The following is a 15,156-nucleotide window of genomic DNA, read 5'->3' on the forward strand; positions in this document are numbered from 1 at the left end:
ATACTTTGAACTTCTGTGGTTTTAGTTTTATTCTTTGTTGGTGCAAGCTAAATCAGTACAAAAACATGAAAATGAAGGCAGTCAATAGGCGAGGACAGTGGACCATGGGAGAAAGGAAGAGGGACACTGGAGGGTGATGATGGACAGGTGAAGAGAAAGGATGAGAGGTGAATCACAGTGGTGAATGGGAAAAGAAGGGAAAGGGAGGGGAGAATCTATATTCATGAGATTAGGATGCAGACTACCCAGGCGGGAAATGAGGTGCTGTCCCTCTAACCTGACAGTAGAGGAAACCAGAATACGAAGTCGAATTGAATTGTGTGGCTACCGAGAAATCGCCCTAATCGACGTCAGGTTTCACCGATGTAGAAGATGCTACACTGAGAGCTGCTGATACAGTTGGCAGGTGTTTCTGACCGAAAATTATAAAGCAACTCTGTGGGAAGACGAGTAAAGATAAGGCTGCATTCAGTACACGACGGGAACGCACAAAAGAACACGGGTAGTTCACCGCGCATGCGCCAGCGGCCGGGGGGAGGGGGGACCCCGCGCATGCGCGCATCGGTGGCGCAGAAGGGAATTGGTCGCCACCCTACTGCGGTTGTAAGGTTTTCCAGGACCTCGGTGCAGTGAGGGAAGCGGGTGGACACTTTGCAGAAAAGGGTGGAACCGTGGGTACAAGAGCAGGTATCCCTCACCTTAACTGTATTTCAGGGTGCCGGCGGATTCGAACCAGTCTAAAGAAGACATCGGGGCCCGTTTGAATCCGGCAGCCGCTCGGTACGTTAACCTGATTTGAAAGCGACCGTGATATGGGAATCTGTCGCTGAAGGCCAGGCCAGGCCAGGCGCCCGTTACGTTGTACGACGGTGCGGCAGGCCCGTCCAGCGGCGGTGAGAGCGCGCATGCGTGTTACGGAGTTTACCGCCATTAGGCGCATGGTGGGGGCGGTGTTCGTACTGTGGACATGGAGACGCAATCTGGAGCCAGGGTATGGGTTGGTGATTGAACCTTGAATTGCCGCGTGGGTTGGCGAAGTGGATAATAGTATCAAGGGTTGCTCCATGGATGGAATGGGTTCTCATGAATGGAGAGGTGTAGAGTGGGATCAGGGACCCTCCAGTGGTTGGGAGGGATCAGGTTGGGCTGGAGAATGTCACCACCTACCAGTTGAATGAAGGGGTGAGACTGGAGAGTGGTGGCGCTGGTGTATTGAATGGGATCGGGTTTTCTCAGTGGTTGTAGGGGTAAATGTAGGGTTGAGATCAGGGGTAAAGGATGAAATAATTTCCTGTGGTGTTGGGTGGTTTGATTCTTCATTGCTTCTGTAAAGTAGGTCAATAGTTAGGGTTGCTGGGGCTACAAGTATTGGTTATTCTCCTGGTGGATAGGGGCAGGGTGGTCAACTGTGTTTGAAAATGGATGTTGGGAAGTTAGTGGTCCTATTTTGTGCTTTTTGGGACTACGTACGGAGGGTTCAGTAGGGTTCATCCGTTGGGTTCAGTGGGATTGTCAGCCAAGGCCGTCATCAAGGCATGTGAAAAGGGTTATCCATTGAGGAACAGACAGTAAAATGAATCAACCATATTTTGGATTAGGCTTTAAAATGCAATTTAAATTGTTATTTTTCTTTTTTTTTGTAATTTATGTTTTATTGAAGTTCATCATCAAACAAACATTTCCATAAGATGTATTTCAGATATTGTATTTATATATATATTGCATTTGCCACAAATCTCCACATAATAATTATCTGAGGTATACACTATAGAAAAGAGAGGAAAGAGAGAAGCAAGCAAAAGGATAAACTATGTACAAGTAGGGAGTGATTTTTTTTTACAACATACTCATTAATTTGTGAGAATAAAATCAAGCCTATAAGGTGTTATGTAGTTAAACCATTTTTCCCAGTATGAATTAAATTGTTCCAACTTATGATTGACATGCTGTTATCTTCTCCATTTTGTAAATGTCCATTGTAATTTCCATCCATGCATTTAAAGTTGGGCTCTCCTATGACAACCATTTTAAATTGTTATTTTTCTTGTAGTTTATCTTCATATACAATAACTTGTTTGTAAATTTTTGTTGAATTTTAATTTTTTGTTTATAAGCTTGATAGGCCATAACACTGTAAATCAAGACTGTCCTTGTTCAAAATGCTTATCCTGCACTTTGAATATTCAATAAAATAACTGTAACCATAAGATTTGTGTATCATTCTTGACTTTCTGAAGAACCTTATAGACAATATCGTCTCTGGGTACACGTGTGCTTGTGTGTTGGGCATGGCATTAGTCTATCATTTCCAATAATTTTTATTGAATTTTGGATGTGTGAAATGATTTTAATTATCACCCTAAAGGAAAAAATCACATGTAGTTGCAAATATCAACAAAATTCCTATTCCTTTCTGTTACGAAACTCATTTTTGTGATAGCATAAAATAGTAAGTACTTAGCAAACTTGATTTCCAAAGGTTGCTAAATATTTGTTTGATTATAATGTGGAGCATCATATATTTTATTTTAATGACAGGGTTCCTTATTGCCAGGCATGATGGTTCGCTCAAGGTCAAGATCCCCAAGATGGAAGCACAGGTAAGAGATTTAAGCATTTTGAAAATGCAGTTGTTCTACCCTTCTCAAAAGATTATAAAACTGACTGGATAGAATTTATTATAAAATTGAGTACAGCAATTCTTTTAGTTTTCAATAAAATAATGCCTTATCCTCCCATTTTCAAAAGTACTGTGTGCAGCGTACTTCCCTGTTAGGCCGTCCCTGCCAACAGTATCCAATGTGGTATAGATGGTATTGAGGGGAAATGGCAGCAGGAGTATTGAGCAGTGTTCTTTAATAAAATAATGAAAAGATAGCTATTGTTTCTAGGGATGACTGAACCTGCTGATCAAATGTATTTTTTGCATTGCCCCTTTTATAGCTGTACTATTTAAACAACAATGAACCCAGTGATATTTGGCTAATTCTTTGAGGGTATAACTTCGTCTAAACTGTAGCTTCTTCGAAACTGTTGTATTAACAGGAAGTTGAAGTAAAGTGATATTGGATGTCATACATTTGTGCTCCCCATTTACATTTTATTTTTAATATCAGTTTGGTAATTTGTATGTTTCTGAATAGTTTTGTTCTATCAAGTATGCTGGACGCATTTGTTACTTTGATTTGGGGATTTTATCACGAAGGAGCAGAAAATACAAATGGCAGGAGACCTTGTGGATTCTTGGGTCATTTTCCATTCACTATTCCATCTGTCGAAAACCATAATCTTTCTATTAGTTGCCTGAATTCCTGGGAGAGGGTTCAAGCTGGATCAAGGTTGCTTCTTGTTAACGCTACATGGAATTTCAGATCTTTCTATACAACTGTCAGTTTTTCAAAGTGTGTCAGCTATTCAGTTCAGGGAAGGCCTAGGGGAAAACAAATAATTCCTCTCATTTTCATTGTGATAACAGATTTGTTTTGGAAGTACATGGCTGATGTAGGACATCATACTGCATGTTGAGAACAGAGTGGAGATCCAATGCAGAAGTAAATTAGGCAGCATGGATTTGATCTAAGATGATTAAGGATGCAAGTGACAGTACAGTGTTATAAACCACAAAAACTGGTGAATTATCCAACTTTATTTACACGTCAATAAATTTGATTCAAATGGAAACATAAGGGACTACTGATGCTGTTATCTGGACTAAAAAAATCTGTAGGTGGTACTCAGCAGGTCAGGCAGAACTTGTGAAGACTGTTAGCCAATGTTTAGCATCAGGACTAGTGTACTGTGGTAGAGTGGTGATAGTTGGTGTAAAGAAATGAGTAGGAGGGTTGATGGGAGAAGAGGTGGTGGATGTAGAGACAGGCAGGAAGATAAGTTGAGATAATAAAAGGCTGCAGATTCTGGAACCAGATGAAGGAGGGGGGCACTGTTTAAGGAAGAGAGGTTTGAGGCAAATTGAGAGAGAGAAAGAAACATGTTGGGGGAAGGTGTTAGCTGTAATTGGAAAGTTCAATGCCTATGGGGTTTGAAGACAGTTCTGGTTTGCATTTGACCAGACCCCAACAATGGAGATGGCTGAGGATAGGTAGGTCAGCATGGGAGGAGAAGTTGAAATGGTGTGCAACTCGTATATCATGGTGGCTTGTGAAGATGCTCGGTAACGGGATGGCCCCCAGCCTACACTTGGCCTTGGTGAGGTAGAAGAGGCTACGTCATGAACAATGAATTTAATAAACAGGGTTGGGGTAGGTGTTGCAACTCTTGTGTTTGTAGGGGAGAGTGCCAGAGGGTGGGTAGTGGTCTGTTGGGAGGTATGATGGAAATTAGATTGAAATGTCTGCGTTAAAAAGGAACTAGCTGCTTTGCGTTTCTAAGAAGTGGATAAATATTGTTATGTACTTCTGAAAATGGGAGGATAAGTAGTATTCCTTCACCTGATGTCAGTAACGAACACTGCTGGCTCAAGATTTGAAATTAACCAACTCCAGAATGATGCTCATGGGTGAAGTTTTCAGCATTGTGTTTAAGAACAAGTAAGGGCAAAAAATGCTGGAAAAACAGCAGGACTGGCCACGTATGTGGAAAGAAAGCCAGGACTAAAAATGTTAGATGCAAAATTTCTGGAGGGAGGGAAGGTGGGGGAAAAATGTTCAGTCAATTTCAGCTCTAGCTGGATGACCTTCAGCTCATGCAGGAGCATAAGGAGGTGATAGATAAGAGCTACAGGATGATAGTCATATTGGAGTTGCAGGAGGAAGGTAGCTGGGTGACTATCAGGAGAGGGAAAGGGAATAGGTAGATAGTGCACAGTATTTTGTTGCCATTTCCCCTCAATAAAAGGCATACCACATTGGATACTGTTGGTGGGGACGGCCTGACAGGGAAAAGCCACAGCAACTACCAGGTCTCTGGCACTGAGCTTGGCTCTGTGGTTCATAAGGGAAGTGGGGAAAAGACAGCGATGGTGATAGGGATTCGATAGTTACGGGAGCAGACAAGCAATTTTGTGGATGTGAAATACTAGATAGTATGTAGCCTCCCATGTGCAGTGCCTGCAATGTTTCACCTTGGCCCCACAGTGTTCTTAAGCGGTGGGTGAAGTTGTACGGTACATATTGGTGCCAATGACACGGGATAGATAGGAAAAGGAATGAGGTCCCAAAGAGAGAATTTAGGGAGTTTGGTACTAAAGCAGGATCTCAAAGGTGGTATATCTCTGGATTACTGCCTGTGCTATATGCAGTGAGGGTAAGAGTTGGTGATTTGGCATGTGTGGCTGAAGAACTGGTGTAAGGGGCAGGGTTTTAGATTTGTGGGTCATTGGGATCTCTTCTGGGAAAGGTATGACCTATACAAACCTGAACTCGAGAGTGACCAATATTCTTGGGGGTAGGTTCGCTAGAGTTGTTGGGGAGGGTTTAAACTAGTAAGATGGGGATGAGAACCAGAAGGATAGGGCAGTTGGTTTAAAGGTAGATACAGTGTATAGCAAGACATTGAGAAAGGAAGGGGAAAGGGCATATTTGCTGTCAGTTGCACGGGCTAAAGTGTGTGTGTGTGTGTGTGTTTTAATGCAAATAATATCAGGATCAAGGGTGATGTAATTACACAGGTTTCCCCCGCCATCTGAAGGTAGAGCGTTCCTATGAAACGGTTCGTAAGCCGAAATGTCGTAAAGCGAAGAAGCAATTACCATTTATTTATATGGGAAAATTTTGTGAGCGTTCGCAGACCCAAAAATAACCTACCAAATCATGCCAAACAACACAAAACCTAAAATAACAGTAACACATAGTAAAAGCAGGAATGATGTGATAAATACACAGCCTATATAAAGTAGAAATACTTTTCCACAATCATTACTGCACAGATCTCCGTAGCGAAAATCTCGTGCAAGCGCCGTCGGCAAAAACACGCACAAGCGCTCTCCAGTAATCTTTAACCTATGAAGCTGCCAAATCATACCAAATAACACATAAAAATACATAGCCGATATAAAGTAGAAATAATGTATGTACAGTGTAGTATCACTTACTGGAATTGGGACAGCGCAGAGCACACTGACATGTAATTGTCGGCCCAGATCAGTGCCAATTGCATCGCCTCTGATCTGGGCCGACAATTACGTGTGGGGCGGCACCTAATTGATTAGCATGTTTATTTCGGCTTTTTACTTAAGGACGTGCTGTGTGCCTCCCGGCTACTGCTGCATTCTCCGCGAATTGGTACAGTATCTGTCCGGGGCCTGGGTGTTGGGGTGGTGGGACACGGGGGTGTCATCTCATCGATCAGGGCTGGCAGCTCATCTTCTCCTATGACTGCCCGCCTTGATGTCGAAGGTCGAGGTTCATCGTCTGCTGTGGCTGATGTGGAAGGCTTGCTTGACTGCTGAGCCTCGCTCATTTTTCTATCATACAGTTCTTTGTAAGGACTCAAAGAGTCTTGCAAATATCCCCTAAACCTACGAACCCTTTCAAAATTAAAGTCGTACTTTATCATTACTCATTCGGTTTTGATTGTTACCCTTTCCTCTTCCAATTGCATCAGCTCTTCATCTATCAGTTCTTGGTCATGGGATGCCAAAATCTCTTCAACATCATCTTGGTCAGCTTCCACAAGCCAAACTCATTTTGTCCTTGGTTTGTTCACCACGATCGAAATGCTTAATTATGCCTAGTTTTACACTAAGTGTTACACCCTTACGAGCTCTTTCAGGCTTTTCCGACACCATAGAACTCATCTTGCAAAGGACTGCTCACAGGCTCATGTTTAAGCAATGCTGGCGAGAATGCCGTTCCAAATCCGAGGAGAGCGGCTGCTCGGGGCGCGTGCTGATTTTTTTCACACGCTGATTTTTTTTCGTAACAGTGAAAACACTCTCTGAAAGTGAAAACAGGGTACTAATGTAGGTCTTTTGTAACAGTGAGGTTTTGTAAAGCGAACGTTCGAAAAGCGGGGGACACCTGTACTACGAATCCAGACATGGAACTACAGTGTGGTGGCCATTACAGGGCAGTAGCTGCTGGATATTCCAGGTTTAGCTGTTTCAAAAGGGATAAGCAGAGAAGTATATGTGGTGGGAGGGAGGGGGGTCGTGGCATTGCAGTATTGCAGCTCTAGAAATTGAGGACATGCTGATGGGATTATCTACCACGTCAGTGTGGCTGGAAGTCTGAAACAGGAAGGGAGCATCGCTATTGGGAATATTCTATCTACTCATCCCCCACTCTCTTCTCCCCCACCCCCCCCGCAATAACACAGACACTGAGGAGCAGTTTGGGAGGCAAGTTTTGGAAATGTGCAAAATTAACAGGGTTATTTTCATGGGTGACTTCAACTTCCCTAATATTGATCGATACCTCCTCAGTACAAAGGGTCAGATGGGGTGGAATTTGTTCTGTGTGCCCAGGAAGGATTCCTGACACAGCAGAGCCCATGCTCTATGGTCTGACTACCAGGAGAGCCCATGCTGGGCAATGAACCCAGGCTGGTGACAGATCTCTCAGCAGGTGAGCATTTTAGAGACACTGACCACAACTCTTAAGCTCTACCACAGTCTTGGAGAGGGATAGTAAGATAAAATATTTAATTAGGGGAAGGCAAATGGTGGTGCTATTAGACAGGTACTTGGGAGCATAAATTGAGACCAGATGTACTCAGGGAGGTGCACAACAGAAATGTGAAAGCTGTTAACACTTGCATGGGGTTTTGGATAGGTTTTTTTTTCCATTGAAATAGGGAAAGAATGGTGGGATGAAGTACCCAGGTTTGACAAGCGATGTGGAACATCTTGTCAAGAGGAAGAAAGAAGCTTACTTGAGGTTTAGGAATCAAGGATCAGACAGTGCTCATTGAAAATTACAATGTAGCTAGGAAGGAGCTGAAGAATGGTCTTAGAAGAGCTAGAAGGGGGCATGAGAAGGCTTTGTCGAGTAGGGTTAAGGAAAACTCCATGGCGTTCTACACATAAGTGAAGAACAAGTGGATGACTAGACACTAGAATACTACAGCACAGTATAGGCCCTTCGGCCCTCGATGTTGTGCCGACCTATATATTCCTAAAAAAAGTACTAAACCCACACTACCCCATAACCCTCCAATTTTCTTTCATCCATGTGCCTTTCCAAGAGGCTCTTAAATACCCCTAATGTTTTAGCCTCCACCACCATCCCTGGCAAGTCATTCCAGGCACCCACAACCCTCAGTGTAAAGAAAGAAAAAAAAATTACCCCTGATGTCTCCCCTAAACTTCTATTATCAATCAGGTGTTAGAGGTAGAGGCAGTTCTTAATGACTACCTCAGTGTTCACCAGTGAAAGGGACCATGACGAATGTGATGTCAGCTGATATACTGAACCATATCGATCTTAAGAAAGAAGATGTGCTATATATCCCAGGAAGCGAGGGAAGAGATTGCTATGCATTTGGTATAAACTTTGCATCCTCACTGGCTGTAAGTGTAGTGACAAAGGGTTGGAGGGTAGGAAATGTTATTCCTTTGTTCAACAAGGTAATGGTGATAATCCAGGGAACTATAGACCAGTCGTTTGTCAGTAGTGGGCAAACCATTGGAGAGGATTCTTAGGCTACGTCCACACTACGCCGGATAATTTTGAAAACGCCGGTTTCGAGTGAAAACAACAGGCGTCCACACTAAGCATTTTTCAAAATATCTCTGTCCACATTAGACGGATATTTGGGCGAATCTCCTACTGGGCATGCGCAGGACACACAGAAAACAAGCGAAGAGGAAACGATATACTTGGTGTGCGTTTGTCCAGTTACAGAGTAGAAAAACTTAAAAAGGAATTGCTCTTGGCTCTCGTGCAGGAGGACTTAAAACTAAAAAAAAACAAATACTGGAGCGTATGGAGGCAACCGACAGGGAGTTCACAGGCAATATGACCCAGCTGACGACGAACATTGTAAAACTGACTAACTGTGTTGCATTAATAAAGCACCTTGTTAAATGTATAAAACATCTGCATCAGTGTTATCTTGTATTTCCATACAATGTTACATTAGGCTGTTACACATCTATTGTCAGAGAATTACTTTCATAAATAGGTGAACCACCTTCATACAAGCAAGGACAGAAAACAGGACAAAGTGAGTATACTTATTTATTCAGTAAGCTATGGATCGAAGTATTTGGTGAGTACATTTCTAACCCTTCTGGCTTCAGTCTCGTTGCCGTCTGTTCTGAAATTGTTAGGTGGTTGCGTTCAAGAAAACAACGAACATCTGTTCCGGCATGTCATGACAGCGTTTTTAAATAGTCAAAAAAGCTCACTTTACAACTTAACTCTCACGCCGTTCACACTGCGCGTTATAACAGCTTGCGCAGTACCAAGCAGAAGCAGAAAAAGCATTGTTGTTCTGGTGTTGTCATGACAGCATTTTTAAATGTCTCTGTTTACCCCGTGCACACTACAATGGATATTAGGTGTTTTCATATTTATTCACTCTGGAGACAGTTTCTGAAAATCTCTGTTTTCGGGGGATGAAAACGCCGTTTCAGTGTGGACAGAAGGTCAAAACGAAGAGAAAAAGCTTCGTTTTCAAAATTATCCGGCGTAGTGTGGACATACCCTTAGGGACAGGGTTTGCGAGCATTTGGAGAAGGATACTATGGTTAGGGATAGTCAACATGGCTTTGTGAGAGGCAGGTTTGTGTTTCACTAGCTTGATTGAATTCTTTGGAATTGAAAAAACATTGAAGGCAGAGCAGTTGATGTGGAGTACATGGATTTTAATAAAGCATTTGACAAGGTTCCTCATGGTAGGTTCATTCAGAAAGTCAGGAGATGGGATCCAGAGAAACTTTGCTGTATGGATACAGAATTGGCTTGCCTACAGAAGATAGAGTGCAATCTGCCAAGAGGTCAATGACCAATGGTGTTCCACAGGGATCTGTTCTGACCCCCGCCCTCCCCCGCTCTTTTTGTCTTAGCAAGTGATCTGTTTAGGAAGTTGATGGGTGGATTCAAAGTCTGCAGATGACGTGAAGGTTTGCGATGCTGTCGATAGTGTTGAAGGTTGTTTACAAATGTACATTGATAGGGTGCAGAACTGTGTTGAGAAGTGGCAGATGGATATCAATCTGGAAAAGTGTGTAGTGCTGCACTTTGGAAGGTCAAACTTGAAGGCAACATAGTGACAGGATTCTGGAGGAACAGAGGGATCACGTTTCATGTCCATTGATCTTTCAACATTACTGTACAAGTTGATAAGGTGGTTAAGGTATATCATGCACTGGCCTTCATTAGTTGGAGGATTGATTTCAAGAACCATGATGTAGTATTGCAGATCTATAAAATGCTGTTTAGCCCACATAGAATATTTAAATGGTTCTGCTTGCACGTGGCCAAGTGGTTAAGGCGTTCGTCTAGTTATCTCAAGGTCGCGAGTTCGAGCCTCAGCTGTGGCAGCGTGTTTGTGCCCTTGAGCAAGGCACATAATCACACATTGCTCCAGTCTGTGTGAGGAGTGGCGCCCCACACAGACTTCCAATCTGCGCCTTGTAAGGCATGAAAATGTCCGACACAGGCCTCTCGTGGTCTGAGTCAACGTTCCCCTCTCTCTGCTTGCCTCATTTTACGAAGCTGTAGAGAGGGCACAGAAATGGTTTACCACCATGCTGTCTGGATTAGAGAGCATTGATTGAGTGCGCATCTGTTTGGAGCGAAGGAGGGCGTGAGGTGACGTCATAGCATGTAGAAGACGAGGCATAAATCAAGTGAACAGCTGGAGACTTTTTCCCAGGATGGAATTGGCTAATACAAGGGGACATAACTTTAAGCAACACACATCAAAGTTGCTGGTGAACGCAGCAGGCCAGGCAGCATCTCTAGGAAGAGGTACAGTCGACGTTTCAGGCCGAGACCCTTCGTCAGGACTAACTGAAGGAAGAGTGAGTAAGGGATTTGAAAGTTGGAGGGGGAGGGGGAGATCCAAAATGATAGGAGAAGACAGGAGGGGGAGGGATAGAGCCAAGAGCTGGACAGGTGATACGCAAAAGGGAATACGAGAGGGTCATGGGACAGGAGGTCCGGGAAGAAAGACGGTGGGGGGGGGGGGAACCCAGAGGATGGGCAAGAGGTATATTCAGAGGGACAGAGGGAGAAAAAGGAGAGTGAGAGAGAAAGAATGTGTGCATAAAAATAAGTAACAGATGGGGTACGAGGGGGAGGTGGGGCCTTAGCAGAAGTTAGAGAAGTCGATGTTCATGCCATCAGGTTGGAGGCTACCCAGACGGAATATAAGGTGTTGTTCCTCCAACCTGAGTGTGGCTTCATCTTTACAGTAGAGGAGGCCGTGGATAGACATGTCAGAATGGGAATGGGATGTGGAATTAAAATGTGTGACCGCTGGGAGATCCTGCTTTCTCTGGCGGACAAAGCGTAGATGTTCAGCAAAGCGGTCTCCCAGTCTGCGTCGGGTCTCGCCAATATATAAAAGGCCACATCGGGAGCACCGGACGCAGTATATCACCCCAGTCGACTCACAGGTGAAGTGTTGCCTCACCTGGAAGGACTGTTTGGGGCCCTGAATGGTGGTAAGGGAGGAAGTGTAAGGGCATGAGTAGCACTTGTTCCGCTTACACGGATAAGTGCCAGGAGGGAGATCAGTGGGGAGGGATGGGGGGGACGAACGGACAAGGGAGTTGCGTAGGGAGCGATCCCTGCGGAATGCAGAGAGAGGGGGGGAGGGAAAGATGTGCTTAGTGGTGGGATCCCGATAGAGGCGGCGGAAGTTACGGAGAATAATATGTTGGACCCGGAGGCTGGTGGGGTTGTAGGTGAGGACCAGGGGAACCCTATTCCTAGTGGGGTGGCGGGAGGATGGAGTGAGAGCAGATGTACGTGAAATGGGGGAGATGCGTTTGAGAGCAGAGTTGATAGTGGAGGAAGGGAAGCCCCTTTCTTTAAAAAAAAGAAGACATCTCCCTCATCCTAGAATGAAAAGCCTCATCCTGAGAGCAGATGCGGCGGAGACGGAGGAATTGCAAGAAGGGGATGGCGTTTCTGCAAGAGACAGGGTGAGAAGAGGAATAGTCCAGATAGCTGTGAGAGTCAGTAGGCTTATAGTAGACATCAGTGGATAAGCTGTCTCCAGAGACAGAGACAGAAAGATCTAAAAAGGGGAGGGAGGTGTCGGAAATGGACCAGGTAAACTTGAGGACAGGGTGAAAGTTGGAGGCAAAGTTAATAAAGTCAACGAGTTCTGCATGCGTGCAGGAAGCAGCGCCAATGCAGTCGTCGATGTAGCGAAGGAAAAGTGGGGGACAGATACCAGAATAGGCACGGAACATAGATTGTTCCACAAACCCAACAAAAAGGCAGGCATAGCTAGGACCCATACGGGTGCCCATAGCTACACCTTTAGTTTGGAGGAAGTGGGAGGAGCCAAAGGAGAAATTATTAAGAGTAAGGACTAATTCCGCTAGACGGAGCAGAGTGGTGGTAGAGGGAAACTGATTAGGTCTGGAATCCAAAAAGAAGCGTAGAGCTTTGAGACCATCCTGATGGGGGATGGAAGTATATAAGGACTGGACATCCATGGTGAAAATAAAGCAGTGGGGGCCAGGGAACTTAAAATCATCGAAAAGTTTAAGAGCGTGAGAAGTGTCACGAACATAGGTCGGAAGGGATTGAACAAGGGGTGATAAAACCGTGTCGAGGTATGCAGAAACGAGTTCGGTGGGGCAGGAGCAAGCTGAGACAATAGGTCGGCCAGGACAGGCAGGTTTGTGGATCTTGGGTAGGAGGTAGAAACGGGAAGTGCGGGGTGTGGGAACTATAATGTTGGTAGCAGTGGATGGGAGATCCCCTGAGCGGATGAAGTCGGTGATGGTGTGGGAGACAATGGCCTGGTGCTCCTTAGTGGGGTCACGATCGAGGGGTAAATAAGAGGAGGTATCCGCGAGTTGTCACTGTGCCTCGACAAGGTAGAGGTCAGTACGCCAGACTACAACAGCACCCCCCTTATCGGCGGGTTTAATAATAAGGTTGGGATTAGTGCGGAGGGAGTGGAGAGCAGAGCGTTCCGAAGGAGTGAGGTTGGAATGGGGACAAGGTGCGGTGAAGTCGAGACGGTTGATTTCCCGTCGGCAATTAGTGATAAAGAGACCCAGAGCAGGCAGAAGACCAGAGCGGGGTGTCCATGAAGAAGAGGAGGGTTGGAGATGGGAGAAGGGGTCATCGTTGGGGGTGGAAGAGTCCTTGCCGAAGAAGTAGGCTCTGAGACGGTGGAAGAAAACTTCCGCATCATGGCGAACACGGAACTCGCATGGAGAAAGTAGGATCTCCCAGCGGCCACACATTTTAATTCCACATCCCATTCCCATTCTGACATGTCTATCCACAGCCTCCTCTACTGTAAAGATGAAGCCACACTCAGGTTGGAGGAACAACACCTTATATTCCGTCTGGGTAGCCTCCAACCTGATGGCATGAACATCGACTTCTCTAACTTCTGCTAAGGCCCCACCTCCCCCTCGTACCCCATCTGTTACTTATTTTTATGCACACATTCTTTCTCTCACTCTCCTTTTTCTCCCTCTGTCCCTCTGAATATACCTCTTGCCCATCCTCTGGGTCCCCCCCCCCTTGTCTTTCTTCCCGGACCTCCTGTCCCATGATCCTCTCGTATCCCCTTTTGCCTATCACCTGTCCAGCTCTTGGCTCTATCCCTCCCCCTCCTGTCTTCTCCTATCATTTTGGATCTCCCTCCTCCCCCTCCAACTTTCAAATCCCTTACTCACTCTTCCTTCAGTTAGTCCTGACGAAGGGTCTCGGCCTGAAACGTCGACTGTACCTCTTCCTAGAGGTGCTGCCTGGCCTGCTGCGTTCACCAGCAACTTTGATGTGTGTTGCTTGAATTTCCAGCATCTGCAGAATTCCTGCTGTTGACAAAACTTTAAGGTGTTTGGAGGAAGGTATAGGGGTGGTGTCAGAGGAAATTTTCTTTTACTCAATGGTAGATGCAGATACTAGTGGGTGATAAGTGATATGAGAAAAGGAACAAGGATGGGAGAATTGGAAGTGGGGGGGACATGGGAGGCAAAGGTCAACTGAAACTGGAAAATTCAACCTCTGTACCATTGAGTTATATTATCCAATAGCATATGGAATAAAATTGGCAAATGCTGGATCACTTATTAGGTCATGCAGCCACTGTGGAAAAAGCAAAATAACTCCTGCTATGACCACTCACCAGAATAACCTGATGAGAGAATTGCTGTCTAAAATGTTAAATGTTTCCCTTTCCAGGTGCAGTCTGAATTGCTGATGACTTTCAGCATTATCTGTTTTTATTTCAGTTTTCTAGTATCTGCAGTTTTTAAAAAAAAACTCGTTAAAAGGATGTAGTCAGTGTAAACCTTTTATAAAATAGTTGTGTACTCTACAGGCAACAGTTAGCTCTGTGTTATACACCTTTTTAAAAAAAATGTTTCTGTTGAGCTTGTGTTTGTGTTTCATCATCAACCACTCATAAATTTCAGTGTGTTTTGATATTCTGGTACTGCATTCAGCTGTCATGTTGACTGTCCTATTATTATTTATGTTACAGGCTTGGGCATTGGGGTCAAATTACATTGGGCATTTCAGTGATGGATTTTGTAAAACAAAATTAATAATAAATGGAAACAAACAGTCATGAACAAGATTCTGGTATTGGTGAATAAGGACTCTGAAAGGTATTTTGCTATATTTCTGATTGTTGGTAAAGTCATAACACAAATTATATTAATGCATTTGAAAATAGAAATATAGTTTATATAAGCTGTTGAATAGGCAAAATGTCATATAATTTGGACCATCTAATTTAAGTCATTTAAACTAAAGGCTTCCAAAATGATACCAATGAAAAGTCACTGGAACTGTTTCCACTCGAGGAGGTTAATGATTTCAAAATTTGTTAAATATTTGACAGTAAAAGAGGGGAGATTGCCTTTGTAGATAAATGGGGTTTAGAAAATGCCTTTACACTGAAATTGTTGAGTTTGGTGTTTACCCCTTCCTGAAACATGAAATGAATTTCATGAATATTTTAACTTCCATGGTATGTCTTTCACATGTCAATTACTATATCAGAAGTAGAAACTCCTTTGGTTACCGTATTTCCGGATACTAAATC

At 44.2% G+C, this 15,156-nt stretch overlaps 1 protein-coding gene across 5 annotated transcripts in view; it reads left to right on the forward strand.

Annotated features, from left to right (window-relative positions):
* The first annotated feature begins 505 nt into the window (after window positions 1–505).
* Window positions 506–15,156, forward strand: part of LOC134348220 (BCLAF1 and THRAP3 family member 3-like) — a 47,142-nt gene continuing 32,491 nt past the window's right edge. For 3 of the 5 annotated variants that reach the window (XM_063051270.1, XM_063051266.1, XM_063051269.1), the window contains exons 1-2: window positions 868–991; window positions 2,539–2,600. In XM_063051270.1, coding sequence (XP_062907340.1) covers window positions 968–991; window positions 2,539–2,600 — 86 coding nt within the window. In that variant the 5' untranslated portion in view covers window positions 868–967. Of the gene's footprint in view, window positions 992–2,538; window positions 2,601–15,156 lie in introns of all 5 variants that reach the window. The other 2 variants (XM_063051268.1, XM_063051267.1) reach the window with 2 other exon arrangements.

This window comes from Mobula hypostoma, chromosome 6, assembly GCF_963921235.1.
Source record: "Mobula hypostoma chromosome 6, sMobHyp1.1, whole genome shotgun sequence".
Taxonomy (NCBI): Eukaryota; Metazoa; Chordata; class Chondrichthyes; order Myliobatiformes; family Myliobatidae; genus Mobula; species Mobula hypostoma.